General features: G+C 42.2%; 1 protein-coding gene across 1 annotated transcript in view; it reads left to right on the forward strand.

Annotated features, from left to right (window-relative positions):
• pdzd8 (PDZ domain containing 8) overlaps nt 1–9766 on the forward strand; it is a 283146-nt gene extending 273380 nt beyond the window's left edge. The window contains exon 5 of the mRNA XM_028796014.2: nt 6407–9766. Within this exon, the coding sequence (XP_028651847.1) occupies nt 6407–8553 (2147 nt within the window). The 3' untranslated portion in view covers nt 8554–9766. The remainder of the gene's footprint in view (nt 1–6406) is intronic.
• Nucleotides 9767–15465: the final 5699 nt, after the last annotated feature.

Below are 15465 nucleotides of genomic sequence, written 5' to 3' on the forward strand. Positions count from 1 at the left end.
TATTCGGGACCTTTGTATTTCACTGTGCAGGCATTGTTCCTCATGAATTTCCAATTTAAAACTATTAAGCTGTTTTAACAAAGCCCTGTTGTCGGCATAAATTACATGAACGGCAGAGATGCTGAGGTGTTAATTAATCAGCACTAGTTTGAAGCGATGACTTGGTGCCACTGTAATCAGCAGATGAGTTCACATGAACAGGACAGACTTCTCGCTCAGATGCCACCCTATACAGGGTGGTCAAGTGAGGGAACACACAAGTCCAAAATAAATGTTGAGATTCCCACCTGGTTGCCCCAGGGTTGGCAAGACACAACTAATCAAGCTCATGATAGTGGAAACGGAGTTATTGGGCAGTATGGCCTCCAAAAAAACAGCTAAGGTCAGTGCTTAGGTTGGAGCTCAATCCGGCAGTCTGCTATTTCCCAAATAAGGTGCTGACTTCTGGAGCATCTCCATCTTCTACTCCTCAGACTGGAGGGTGCAGAATCAATTGACCTCATTGGGTGTCTTCTCGGAGCTTTGGGTGTTAAAAGAAAAAGAGACAATACCCTCAGCAACCACGCCCCCTTGTGCCTTGGCATGATTGTGCTTACCTCCGAAGGTGACATTCTGACACACATGCACAACAACAGTTAACCAAAGGATAGCATTAAGCCAAACCCATCAAAACAAAAACGCAACCAGCCAATAAATGTGTTGCAGGTTTTGAACACCACGACAAGTGCTGCAGGGCTAATATAAGATGATATGAATCAGATATTACATTAATCACATGTAACAGACTATCATTGCCAGTCATCACCAAGCCAGACAACACATATCTGGCGAGCACCAGAGAGACACACACACACACAGCAAAGCAGAAAAACAGAGACCAAAGTTAAAACTCTCCCCATGTGGAGCTTCCTTCAGTATAGACTGGTTAGGATTATCCGTGCCCAAGTCACTCACAGTGATTGAACTTGGCACCGTCTTCACAACTAATGCTACCAGAAGTCCTGCTAATTCCACTTGATAGCTGACTTTTGACGCCAATGTGGGGATCTTCCAGGGCATTTTCTGTTCTCTATGATGTAATTTTTTTTTTAAATGATGGGTTCTGCTTTGTAATTATCAATGGTCCACATTGGTGACTTTGGACAATCACCTGCCAAAGGTAATATTTAGTTACTGTCGCAGCAGATAACCAGTTTGGCTGGATTTAAAAAGTGCTCAACTCACAAGGATGCTGCCTATCTATCAAAAAACTGCCAAATTTTTTCTCTGTGAATCTACACTTATGCACCCTTACTTGGGCTAGTTTGAGTATTTCTGGAACTGCTAATCTCCTGGGATTTTCACACATAACAGTCCCTAGCATTTACTCAGAATTCTGCAAAAAACATTAAAAAAATCCAGTGAGTGGCAGTTCTGTGAGCTGAAGTGCCTTGTTGATGTGAGAGGTTAGAGGAGAAGGGCCGGTTTGGTCTGAGGTGACAGAAAGGCTACGATAACTCAAATAAACACCGAGTTCAACTGTGGTGGTGAGAAGAGCAACGCGGAACACACAATGCTTTGAACCTTAAGGCGGATGGACTTCAATAGCAGAAGACCACATCGGGCTCCACTTGTGTCAGCAAAGAACAGAAAGCTGAGGCTGCAGTGGGCACAGGCTCACCAAAACTGCACAGATGAAGATTTGGAAAGATTTAGCCTAGTGTGATGAATCCAAATTTCTGGTGAGGCACACAGATGGTAGGGTCAAAATTTGGGCTAACACCATGAATCCATGCATCTAACCAGTATTGTATTAACAGTCCAGGCTAGTGGAGTCAATGTAATGGTGTGGGAATGTTTTCTTGCCACACTTTGTGCCCATTAATGCTAATTAATCATCGCTTGAATGCCATGGCCTATTTGAGTCAAACACATCCATTTCTTATCAACCTCCATGTTTCAGGATCACAGGGTTCCCTTCTTCTGCTTATACATCAATACAAATAATAAAAGCTGAAGAAGACTTGGGGTTCATGCTCTGCTAGAAAACGCCCATTTTATAAGCCAATTAAACCAAATTCGTGACCCGATGGGCCTTTACCTAATCTAGAAGAAATATAGGAAGAGTGTGCAAATCTCAGAACTGAAAGCAGCTGTGTTGGGATTCAGACCTTGAACAGTGGAGGCAACCGCTAACCACTCCACCACTATGCTGCCTAATACCAGAAAGCATCTGTTGAAATAGGTTTATCTATCTATCTATCTATCTATCTATCTATCTATCTATCTATCTATCTATCTATCTATCTATCTATATAGTGGCTATCTATAGTTAGGTCCATAAGTATTTGGACAGGTACACAATTTTCATAGATTTGGTTCTGTATGCAACAACAATTTATTTTAAATAAAGTAACCATTGTGTGATTGAAGGTTAGACTTTCAGCTTTAATTTAAGGGGTTTTGCCAAAAATTTTGTATGAGCCATTTAGGAATTACAGCCATTTTTCTGCATAGCCCCTACCCCCCTCCAGGGGCTCAAAAGTATTTGGACATTAGACTGAGAAGCTGTTCCATAGCCAGGTGTGAGCAGTTCCTTTCATTATTTCATTAACTATTTAGCAGGTAAAAAGTCTGGAATTGATTCCAAGTGTGGAATTTGCATTTGGAAGCTGTCACCGTGAACTCTCAATATGAGGTCCGAAGAGCTGGCCATGTAAGTAAAAAACAGTAAATCATTAGGCTGAAATAGCAAACCCTTTAGAGAGACAGCAGAAACATCAGGAGTGGTCCAATCAACCATTTGGTAGATTCTTTAAAAGAAGGAACATACTGGTGATCTCAGCAACTCCAGAAGGTCTGGAAAACCACAGAAGACAACTGTGCTCGATGATTCCAGAATTCTGTCCTTGTTGAAGAAGAACCCCTCCCTTCACAACATTTAGCAAACCAAGACCACTGTCCGGTAGGTGGGTCTATCAAAGTCTACAACCAAGAGAAGACTTCATGAAAATAAAGACAGAGAGTTTACCACGAGGTGCAAACCACTGGTAAAGCTCAAGCATAGGAAGGACAGATTAGACTTTGCCAGAAAACATTTTTTAAAAACCTTTCAGTTCCGGAACAATTTTCTTAGGACAAAGAAAACTAAAATCAGTACATAGCAGAATGTTTGAAAGTGAAGAGTATGGAGAAGAGAAGAAATGGCTCATGATCTTATGAATATCACATCATATGTGAAACATGGTGGAGGTAAATTTTCCTGCATGATCGTGCATGGCTGCCATTGGATGTCAATCACTGGTATTTATTGATGATATGACTGCTGGCAGAAGTAGCAGGATGAATTCTGAAGTGTACAGGGCGCTGTGCTGTCTGCTAAGATTCAGCCAAATGCTACAAAATTGATAGGATGACACTTCACAGTACAGATGGACAATGAGCCAAAAACATACTGGTGCAACAAACCAATAGCTTTTCAAGGCAGAGAAGTGGAATTTTCTTCAATCGCCAACTGACCTCAACTCATTTGAACATGCAGTTCGCTGGCTGAAGACAAAACTGATGGCAGAAAGTCCAACAAACAAGCAGCACCTGAAGACAGCGACAGTAAAGTCCTGGCAAACCATCATTGCGGAGGAAGCCCAGCACTTGGAGGAGGCCATGGGTTCAGACTTCAGGCAGCCATTGACAGTAAAGAAATTTCCACCAAATATTGAAAATGATCATCATATTTATGATAATGCTGGTTTGTCCAAATACTTTTGAGCCCCTGAAAACTGGGGTTCCATGTATAAAAATGTCTCTCTTTTCTAAACAGCGCAAACAATATTTTTGTTAAACTCCTAGAATTAAAGCTGAAAGTCTACACTTCAATAACATCTTGATTGCTTTGTTTCAAATCCATTGTGGTTGTGTGCAGAGCCAAAATTATTGAAATTGTGTCACTATCCAAATTCTTATGGATCTGACAATATCTGTCTGTCTGTCTGTCCGTCTTTTTATTTTAGCGCACTTTTCATATCTGGTACTTATTTAGCACATTCCATGTTTGTCTCTTATATTGGACAGCTTTCTTATCCATTTTCTAATTGTAGCCTATATCACCTTTTTCTATATATCAATCTATTTTATATAAAGCTTTTCATATCTGTTTATCATTTTATATAGCACCTTTAATTACTGATTTATCTACAGTATCTCACAAAAGTGAGTACACCCCTCACATTTTTTAAATATTTTATTATATCTTTTCATGGGACAACACTGAAGATATGACACTGTAATACAATGTAAAGTAGTCGGTGTACAGCTTGTATAACAGTGTAAATTTGCTGTCCCCTCAAAGTAACTCAACACACAGCCATTAATGTCTAAACCGCTGGCAACAAAAGTGAGTTCACCCCTAAGTGAAAAATGTCCAAATTGTGCCCAGTTAGCCATTTTCCCTCCCTGGTGTCATGTGACTCGTTTGTGTTACAAGGTCTCAGGTGTGTTAAATTTGGTGTTACCGCTCTCACACATTCTCATACTGGTCACTGGAAGTTCAACATGGCACCTCATGGCAAAGAACTCTCTGAGGATCTGAAAAAAAGAATTGTTGCTCTACATACAGCTGGCGTAGGCTATAAGAAGATTGCCAACACCCTGAAACTGAGCTGCAGCACGGTGGCCAAGACCATACAGTGGTTAAGCAGGAAAGGTTCCACTCAGAACAGGCCTCGCCATGGTCGACCAAAGAAGTTGAGTGCACGTGCTCAGCGTCATATCCAGAAGTTGTCTTTTGAAAATAGACGTATGAGTGCTGTCAGCATTGCTGCAGAGGTTGAAGGGGTGGAGGGTCAGCCTGTCAGTGCTCAGACCATACGCAGACTGCATCAAATTGGTCTGCATGGCTGTCGTCCCAGAAGGAAGCCTCTTCTAAAGATGATGCACAAGAAAGCCCGCAAACAGTTTGCTGTAAGCAAGCAGACTAAGGATTGCCATGGATTACTGGAACCATGTCCTGTGGTCTGATGAGACCAAGATAAACTTATTTGGTTCAGATGGTGTCAAGCATGTGTGGCGGCAACCAGGTGAGGAGTACAAAGACAAGTGTGTCTTGCCTACAGTCAAGCATGGTGGTGGAAGTGTCATGGTTAGGGGCTGCATGAGTGCTGCCGCCGCTGGGGAGCTACAGTTCATTGAGGGAACCATGAATGCCAACATGTACTGTGACATACTGAAGCAGAGCATGATCCCCTCCATTTGAAAACTGGGCCGCAGGGTAGTATTCCAACATGATAACGACCCCAAACACACCTCCAAGATGACCACTGCCTTGCTAAAGAAACTGAGGGTAAAGGTGCTGGACTGGCCAAGCATGTCTCCAGACCTAAACCCTATTGAGCGTCTGTGGGGCATCCTCAAACAGAAGGTGGAGAAGCGCAAGGTCTCTAACATTCACCAGCTCTGTGATGTCATCATGGAGGAGTGGAAGAGGATTCCAGTGGCAACCTGTGAAGCTCTAGTGAACTCCATGCCCAAGAGAGTTAAGGCAGTGCTGGAAAATAATGGGGGCCACAGAAAATATGGACACTTTGGGCACAATTTGGACATTTTTCACTTAGGGGTGAACTCACGTTTGTTGCCAGCGGTTTAGACATTAATGGCTGTGTGTTGAGTTATTTTGAGGGGACAGCAAATTTACACTGTTATACAAGCTGTACACGGACTACTTTACATTGTATCAAGGTGTCATATCTTCAGTGTTGTTCCATGAAAAGATGTAATAAAATATTTACAAAAATGTGAGGGGTGTACTCACTTTTGTGAGATACTGTATCTCATAGAGTACCTGTTCATACACAGTATGTCTGTTACAGCACTTGTCCCTTTCTGTCTATTGTACAGTAAATCTGCCTGCCTCTCTTTCTATTCTAGTCTACTGTAGTCTAAACTTATCGAGCAGTAGACTTACAAATGTGACAATGCTTCTGCTTCTCTGGTTTCCATGTTTTCTTTTTTTCCCCTTATGGACTGGATGCAATCAGATGTTTTCAAGTGCTGTGTCAAAATAAGTTGATGCACATTGGACAACAATCATTTCAACACAGTAACAATGTCAGCATGGTAGCATTGTGGTCAGCATTGCTGCCTAACAGCACCAGAGTCCTGTGCTCAAACCACCAGCCCAGGTCTTACTTGTGTGACGTTTGCATGTTCTCCTCATGTCCGTGTTGAATTTTCTCCAGACACTATGTTTTGTTTTTTTTTTTCTCCCACATTCCCTGTGCATGTTCTGTGAATTGGCCCAGTGTGTGACTAAGTGAGCTTTGTGATGTATTTTCCCACCATCTACCATTGATATCATCAGTTTTAGATTGCATGAACTGTGAGTCTCCATATAGAATCTCATTTTTTTTTTCTTCTTCTTCTCCTCCACCAGGGGTGAAAGTGACCTCTTCAGTACAAGTTCTGAAGCTGATCAAGCAGGCTGGAGAAAAGGTGATGGTGTTTTACGAAAGGCCCATACGTCACCAAATGCCCCAGGTTGAGGGCTTTGGCCAGCTTGAAGATCAAGGCTTCCTGTCTCAACCTGCCTATGAGGAGGACACCATGAGCATCAACACTTTGGATGGCAGTGATAACAAAGACATGGACTCCGAGTTTGAGGAGTTAATTTGTGAAACCAGGCCATCAAACAGTGACGTAAAAGATGAGTCGTTGCTCTCTCTAAACCAAAGCCCCAAAAGAACGGTTGCCAACCTCGCTTCCAAGCCCCTTGGAACGATATCACCCATCCTTAACCGCAAATTGAACCTGGGGGGCCTTCAGGCACAGCTGAAGCCTCCACCCAAAGATGGGACAAAACCAGTAACCTCAAAGAGCTCTGAAGGCCCTGAAGCAATGCCACAGTCAGCAAGCAAACTGGCACAGACCCCACCAACTCGACCCCCAGTGCCCCCAAGACCTCACATTAAATTGACTCTGGCTTCTTCAGAAACACAGTGCCTGCTGGATTCAAGTGATGCCCCTGCTGAAAAACCAGAACGACCACCCCCACCCCTGATCAACGGAGAGAAGATGGTCAGCGAGAAAGTCGTTGTGAAACCTGTAGAGCAGAATGATGAGCCACTCGCGCCAATTCCAAATAAAGCAGACTCTTCCAAAGAAAAGGTTTCCGACAGCTCCAACAGTCCTAGAGACTCGGGAGAGGACCAGCAAATGTGGGAGTCTGCCGAGACACCATATCGCAACCGCTTGGCTCGGTGGAGCAAAGCTTCATATTTGTTTGAGACAGAGAGCCACCACAAGTACCTTAATGTCGCTGTTTGGTGTAAGGACCCTTTTAAAGTTGGCGGCCTCCTCTGCCTTGGACACACAAGTCTGAAACTTGAACACATTGCCTTGGAATGCCTGTCAACATCCTCGATGGAGTATCAGAGCAGCTTCAGGCTAAACGCGGCCGAACCCAAAGCTAACGTCAGTCGGACGGCTTTGAGAAATTTAAGCGTGCACAAGGGGTTTAATGAGAAGCTGTGCTTTGGTGACATTACACTGCATTTCACCTACTTGAAAGAGGGCGAATCTGAGCATTCGAGCGGCTTGACTGAAAGAGAGAGGGAGAGCAGCGCACAGGACGAAGCTCTGCTGTTTCCCAAAGAGGACACCAACCTCCCATCAGTCTCTGTTAGTGAAGTGAAGCATAATTTCCAAGACACGCAGTTCCAGAACCCAACCTGGTGTGACTACTGCAAGAAGAAAGTCTGGACCAAAGCGGCATCGCAGTGTATGATCTGCTCCTACGTGTGCCATAAGAAGTGCCAGGAAAAATGCCTGACGGAGCACCCTTACTGTTCGGCGGCTGAAAGAAAAGTGGACCCGGAGACAAAATCAACGATAAACAAAGCCACTGGCTTGACCAGACAGTTCCTCAACACTAGCTCTCGCTTGTTAAGCTTAAGACCGGTACCTAAAGCTCGCCTGGCAGAACAGGGAAGTGACATTGCAGAACCATCCCCAAAACACACACCCAACACCTCTGACAATGAAAGCAGCGACACGGAGACATATGTGGCGGGCAGCCCTTGTAAACGCCCTGCAGCAGCAGGTACCAAGCTGGCAAGAAAGGAGGGGGGCCTGGATGATAGTGTTTTCATTGCGGTCAAAGAAATTGGCCGGGATCTCTATCGAGGTCTACCAACGGACGAGAGATCCCAGAAACTGGAGCTGATGCTCGATAAGTTGCAGCATGAAATTGACCAAGAACTGGAGCACAATAATTCCCTGGTAAGGGAGGAGAAGGAGACTAGCGACGCAAGGAAGAAGTCCCTGATTTCCGCAGCGCTTTCCAAATCTGGTGAAAGACTGCAGGCCCTAACTCTGCTTATGATCCATTACCGAGCGGGTATCGAAGATCTGGAGTCGTTTGAGGGCACGTCACCTTCAGAACAGCAAGACCAAAAACCTAAGGAAATGGAAGAACCCATCTTGATTCAGGAATCATTTGAGTCTGAGATCTGCAGTCCAATTGAAGCCCAGCTGCTCGATGAAATAACGGAAGAGACGATCAACGAGGAGGTTCTACCTTGAAGTTCTGTCAGATCTTGACTTTCCATTGGTTCTCCGGCCAGACAAACAAGACGCACAACTTGTCAAGCACCCAAGGAGTGGAAAAATATGTCCTCTTTGGTTATTGACAACAAGGAACATGCTTCCTATTCATTGTTTTGTGGCCAGCAGCAATGCTCGAAAAATAACCAAAACGGTTTTTGCGCAGTAATAGTCGTAGCAACAATAAAATGATGCGAATAATAATCATTCACATACATAATTGTCGCCGCTGCAAGTCAGAGTCTGTGAGCCGTTTTATTTATTGGAACTTCAGCACCTTGGAGTCACAGTCCTTCAGATGAACCTGTGCGACCGAACGAACTCATTGACCGCCTCAATTTCTCAAAGCAATGCATGTGAAGATTGATGGGTAAAAATGGCAGCCATTTTGGGACCACTTTTGCTACATTTGATTTCTGTTGTTTTTACGTTTTTTTCTTTTTTTGCCAAAACTATGGAAAAAATTGGCTTCTACTTCGTGTTGTTTTAATTAGCAAATTTACATATGTATATTTTGTTGTTTCTCGCTTTAGTATAAATTTTGTTTATTTAAACGAGTTCTTAATTTTATTTTGTTTGGTAAATAACTGCTTAGGGTGAAGCACATAAATGTTAGACAATTATTTCTAATCTGGAGAGTTATGGCATTGTACAGAGAATGTTGGGTCTATGAGTTCAAAAATATAAGGGAATCTCATTTACGGTGTTGAGTGGGTTGGTAGAAACCTGAGGGGCATGGGAGGGAAATCTAACTGTTGGACAGACCTGTCAAGACCTGAGTGGGGAAGCAAGGGGTTCCAAGGGAGCTTTAACCTCCTGAGGTTCACCAGTGTACTTCCTGCATGCCCGGTGAAGTGCCTAGGTGGGAGATGTGGTCATCTTTGAGGGGAGCTGTTGTATAGCAAAACATTGTGCAATATTTTTGTATGAAATGTATGAACAGTGCTCTGAAGAAAGGCCACGTTCATCCGGGCAGATGGCGCGACTCACCAGCCGATTAAGGCTTGGGCCACCCCGATGGGAGTAGGTTGGAAACAGAAAAGAATGTGTGTGCACGGCGTATGAAGCTGCTGACGTATTGTCTGGCATTGTCATTATATAGTTGAGCCCCCCCAAAAAAATATTGTTTAATAAAATTAATAATGTAATCATGCATTATTATAAATAAGAAAAATAAAAACTTATTACTTGAGAGGCATTGATGGTTATTGTGGAGTGTAATATTGATTGCAATGTATTTATATGTGTGTTGACATATTATAATATAATTAGGTTTTCTACTTTATGAACAATTAGGTCCATAAATATTTGGACAGAGATAACTTTTTTCTAATTTTGGTTCTGTACATTACCACAATGAATTTTAAATGAAACAACTCAGATGCAGTTGAAGTGCAGACTTTCAGCTTTAATTCAGTGGGGTGAACAAAACGATTGCATAAAAATGTGAGGCAACTAAAGCATTTTTTGAACACAATCCCTTCATTTCAGGGGCTCAAAAGTAATTGGACAAATTAAATAACTGGAAATAAAATGTTTATTTCTAATACTTGGTTGAAAACCCTTTGCTGGCAATGACAGCCTGTAGTCTTGAACTCCTGGACATCACCAGATGCTGGTTTCCTCCTTTTTAATGCTCTGCCAGGCCTTTACTGCAGCGGCTTTCAGTTGCTGTTTGTTTGAGGGCCTTTCTGTCTGAAGTTTAGTCTTCAACAAGTGAAATGCCTGCTCAGTTGGGTTAAGATCAGGTGACTGACTTGGTCATTCAAGAATTTTCCACTTCTTTGCTTTAATAAACTCCTGGGTTGCTTTGGCTGTATGTTTTGGGTCATTGTCCATCTGTATCATGAAACGCCACCCAATCAATTTGACTGCATTTAGCTGGATTTGAGCAGACAGTATGTCTCTGAACACCTCAGAATTCATTCAGCTGCTTCTGTCCTGTGTCACATCATCAATAAACACTAGTGTCCCAGTGCCACTGGCAGCCATCACACTGCCTCCACCGTGTTTTACAGATGATGTGGTATGCTTTGGATAATGAGCTGTTCCACGCCTTCTCCATACTTTTTTCTAGCCATCATTCTGGTAGAGGTTCATCTTGGTTTCATCTGTCCAAAGAATGTTTTTCCAACTGTGCTGGCTTTTTTAGATGTTCTTTAGCAAAGTCCAATCTAGCCTTTCTATTCTCGAGGTTTATGAGTGGCTTGTACCTTGCAGTGCACCCTCTGTATTTACTGTCTTCTCTTTATGGTAGACTTGGATATCGATACGCCTACCCCCTGGAGAGTGTTGTTCACTTGGTTGGCTATTGTGAAGGGGTTTCTCTTCACCATGGAAATGATTCTGCAATCATCCACCACTGTTGTCTTCCGTGGACGTCCAGGTCTTTTTGCGTTGCTGAGTTCACCAGTGCTTGCTTTCTTTCTCAGGATGTACCAAACTGTAGATTTTGCCACTCGTAATATTGTAGTAATTTCTCCGATGGGTTTTTTCTGTTTTCGCAGCTTAAGGATGGCTTCTTTCACCTGCATGGAGAGCTCCTTTGACCGCATGTTGTCTGTTCACAGCAAAATCTTCCACATGCAAGCACCACACCTCAAATCAACTCCAGGCCTTTTATCTGCTTAACTGATAATGACATAACGACGGACTTGCTCACACATGCCCATGAAATAGCCTTTGAGTCAATTGTCCAATTACTTTTGAGGCCCTGAAATGAAGGGATTGTGTTCAAAAAATGCTTTAGTTGCCTCACATTTTTATGCAATCGTTTTGTTCACCCCACTGAATTAAAGCTGAAAGTCTGCACTTCAACTGCATCTGAGTTGTTTCATTTAAAATTCATTGTGGTAATGTACAGAACCAAAATTAGAAAAAAGTTGTCTCTGTCCAAATATTTATGGACCTAACTGTATGCTGTCTACAAATGTGGGCCTCTCCTTCACTAACTCTACCAATCTATCAAACCCCAGTAGAAGGGTGCAGTTATCAAGTATGTCGCTAGGCGTTGTATGTGTACAGTTTGTTTAATCAGTCCGCTAAATGGCATTGTGCTGAGTGGATTCTGTATTTCTGGCATTTATTCTACAAAATTTTTTTTCTTCTTCTTCTTCAAGTCACCATGGCGGATTTTCAACAGACCATGATGTTCATTTTTATCGACATAAACAGACTTGTTCATTAATAAGCAACATCACATTAAGCAGCTGAGGCTTCTATGGGAAAGCATCTGCAACAAAAACATCTGACGCCCTGACATCGCATCTGCACACAGCCATGCTGTCCATCAAAGAGTTTTTGACCCAAAGCAATATGTGGTTGTGGCTTTGCAACCCCTTTTATTCATCAGATTCTCACTCTCTGACTTCTTTCTGTTCTCAAAATTAAAATGGAGAGTGAAGGGAAGATGATTTGCTTCCGCAGAAGAAAAATCAGGAATAAATGCCAGGAGACTGTAGAGATGTTAACAAAAGATGAGTACCGGGATGAGAGAAGCCCGGGGACATGTGGATTGCATCTCAAGGAGAGGATTTTGAAAGGGGCTAAAAAATTACTGTAAGTTTTATAATAGTTTTTTTTTCTGGGAATTTTTAGTCCCCCATCATATACCGTATACATAATTAATACAGTAAATGCTCTATATACACACATACAGGTGAGCCTTGGATTACAAATCAGTTCTAGCCTTGATGAAATTTGCACCCCGGTTTTGCATGTAAGTCAGATTTGTACTGACAATATGCATTAATGAAAAAACTGGGAAAGTACACAATGCAATTTTAGAGAAAATATTTCAAGCATGTTAATTAAATCACAGTGAGGCAATGAACCGAACTTTAGTTAATGAAACACAAATAATTTAAGGAACTTTAAATTTAACGCACAATCACAACTCCCGACAATAAGTCAAGAGGTAATTTAACATACAGTGGTGTGAAAAACTATTTGCCCCCTTCCTGATTTCTTATTCTTTTGCATGTTTGTCACACAAAATGTTTCTGATCATCAAACACATTTAACCATTAGTCAAATATAACACAAGTAAACACAAAATGCAGTTTGTAAATGGTGATTTTTATTATTTAGGGAGAAAAAAAAATCCAAACCTACATGGCCCTGTGTGAAAAAGTAATTGCCCCCTGAACCTAATAACTGGTTGGGCCACCCTTAGCAGCAATAACTGCAATCAAGCGTTTGCGATAACTTGCAATGAGTCTTTTACAGCGCTCTGGAGGAATTTTGGCCCACTCATCTTTGCAAAATTGTTGTAATTCAGCTTTATTTGAGGGTTTTCTAGCATGAACCGCCTTTTTAAGGTCATGCCATAGCATCTCAATTGGAGTCAGGTCAGGACTTTGACTAGGCCACTCCAAAGTCTTCATTTTGTTTTTCTTCAGCCATTCAGAGGTGGATTTGCTGGTGTGTTTTGGGTCATTGTCCTGTTGCAGCACCCAAGATCGCTTCAGCTTGAGTTGACGAACAGATGGCCGGACATTCTCCTTCAGGATTTTTTGGTAGACAGTAGAATTCATGGTTCCATCTATCACAGCAAGCCTTCCAGGTCCTAAAGCAGCAAAACAACCCCAGACCATCACACTACCACCACCATATTTTACTGTTGGTATGATGTTCTTTTTCTGAAATGCTGTGTTCCTTTTACGCCAGATGTAACGGGACATTTGCCTTCCAAAAAGTTCAACTTTTCACTCATCAGTCCACAAGGTATTTTCCCAAAAGTCTTGGCAATCATTGAGATGTTTCTTAGCAAAATTGAGACGAGCCCTAATGTTCTTTTTGCTTAACAGTGGTTTGCGTCTCGGAAATCTGCCATGCAGGCCGTTTTTGCCCAGTCTCTTTCTTATGGTGGAGTCGTGAACACTGACCTTAATTGAGGCAAGTGAGGCCTGCAGTTCTTTAGACGTTGTCCTGGGGTCTTTTGTGACCTCTCGGATGAGTCGTCTCTGCGCTCTTGGGGTAATTTTGGTCGGCCGGCCACTCCTGGGAAGGTTCACCACTGTTCCATGTTTTTGCCATTTGTGGATAATGGCTCTCACTGTGGTTCGCTGGAGTCCCAAAGCTTTAGAAATGGCTTTATAACCTTTACCAGACTGATAGATCTCAATTACTTCTGTTCTCATTTGTTCCTGAATTTCTTTGGATCTTGGCATGATGTCTAGCTTTTGAGGTGCTTTTGGTCTACTTCTCTGTGTCAGGCAGCTCCGATTTAAGTGATTTCTTGATTGAAACAGGTGTGGCAGTAATCAGGCCTGGGGGTGGCTACGGAAATTGAACTCAGGTGTGATACACCAAAGTTAGGTTATTTTTTAACAAGGGGGCAATTACTTTTTCACACAGGGCCATGTAGGTTTGGATTTTTTTTCTCCCTAAATAATAAACACCATCATTTAAAAACTGCATTTTGTGTTTACTTGTGTTATATTTGACTAATGGTTAAATGTGTTTGATGATCAGAAACATTTTGTGTGACAAACATGCAAAAGAATAAGAAATCAGGAAGGGGGCAAATAGTTTTTCACACCACTGTAATATGAGAAGATGTGCGTAGGTTATAAGCAAATACTATGCCATTAGTGCTTGCATATAACCATATACTAATTGCATCTGACCTTTATCAAGTCCATATAGAAGGGAATTAAACGCTTGCTTATTTTGGTGTCTATGGGGGACCCTGGACCCAATCCCCAATGGATACCGATACCAATGGGTGACCGTATAAATAAACACAGATGGGATTAACATCCTTCAGTTTTTGACCATGGAAAGTTGGAAAATCCATAATGACGGCACAAAAAACCACCAGTAACAACTAATTGTGAGTAGTCACTCAGAGTGTCGCGTCCTCCTCCCAGCTGGTGCAGTGATAGTGCTGCTGCTTTGCAGTAAGGAGATTGTGGGTTCACTTCCCGGGTCCTCCCTGTGTGGAGGGTGCTTTGAGTAGTGAGAAAAGCGCTATATAAATGTAAAGAATTGTTATAGCTGCACAAATTAGGACACTGGCAATCACAAAGGGCAGGTTCTCTCGCTCGGTTAAACTAAAGTTCACTAATCTAGCGGCTTATCTGTGACCGAGCTGTTCATGCTGCCGAAGACATTCGGTGACAGTTGTGCACAGAAGAACAAAGCGATTGAAAACGGTGACACAGAGTACACAGACTATACTGTGTAAGGCCTCATCGTTCAGGATGGCTGCTACATATTCCTCCATGTCAAAACTTTCTCTGTAGTAAAAGAGGAGTTACTAATTGGAAGTCAGTTGAAATTTTATTCAAAAGAAAACTTTTACAGTTTTATGTCCGTATTTGTACCTGTGGAATGTAAGTTGAGACTGTTGTAAACCTGAATCCCATCTGTATTTATTTGTTAGTTTGTTTGTTTGTTTTGTACCATTATGCTTTGGTATACGTGGGGGACTGGTCCCAGGATCCCTGCAGATACCAAAACTCATGGATGCTCAATTCCCTCATAATAAGGACTTGGTAAAGATCAGGTACAATTAGTTTTTGGTTTGTGTGCAAATCCTAATGACGTAGTATTGGCGTATAACCTACGCACATTGTCCTGAATTGCTTTAAATCATTTGTAGATTACTTCAGAAGAGCACTAACTGCATAAACACACTTCCACGAATTTCAGCTTCTTTCTTCTTTATTGTGCAAATGCTTGATTTGTTTTTACCGACTTTATGGCCTGCATTGGCACATGACTTTCCACTTTTCATAAGATCGAAGATTTTTATTTTTTCGTCGAGAGATAGCACTTTAAACTCAATCTGAGTCTTACACCAATTGACCTCCTTAGCGTTAGACCTGAGCGTCACTTGGGCTGTAACAACAGGGCTAAAAGCATTAGTTCCGAGTGTCACTCCGC

Source organism: Erpetoichthys calabaricus, chromosome 2 (genome assembly GCF_900747795.2).
Source record: "Erpetoichthys calabaricus chromosome 2, fErpCal1.3, whole genome shotgun sequence".
NCBI lineage: Eukaryota > Metazoa > Chordata > Cladistia > Polypteriformes > Polypteridae > Erpetoichthys > Erpetoichthys calabaricus.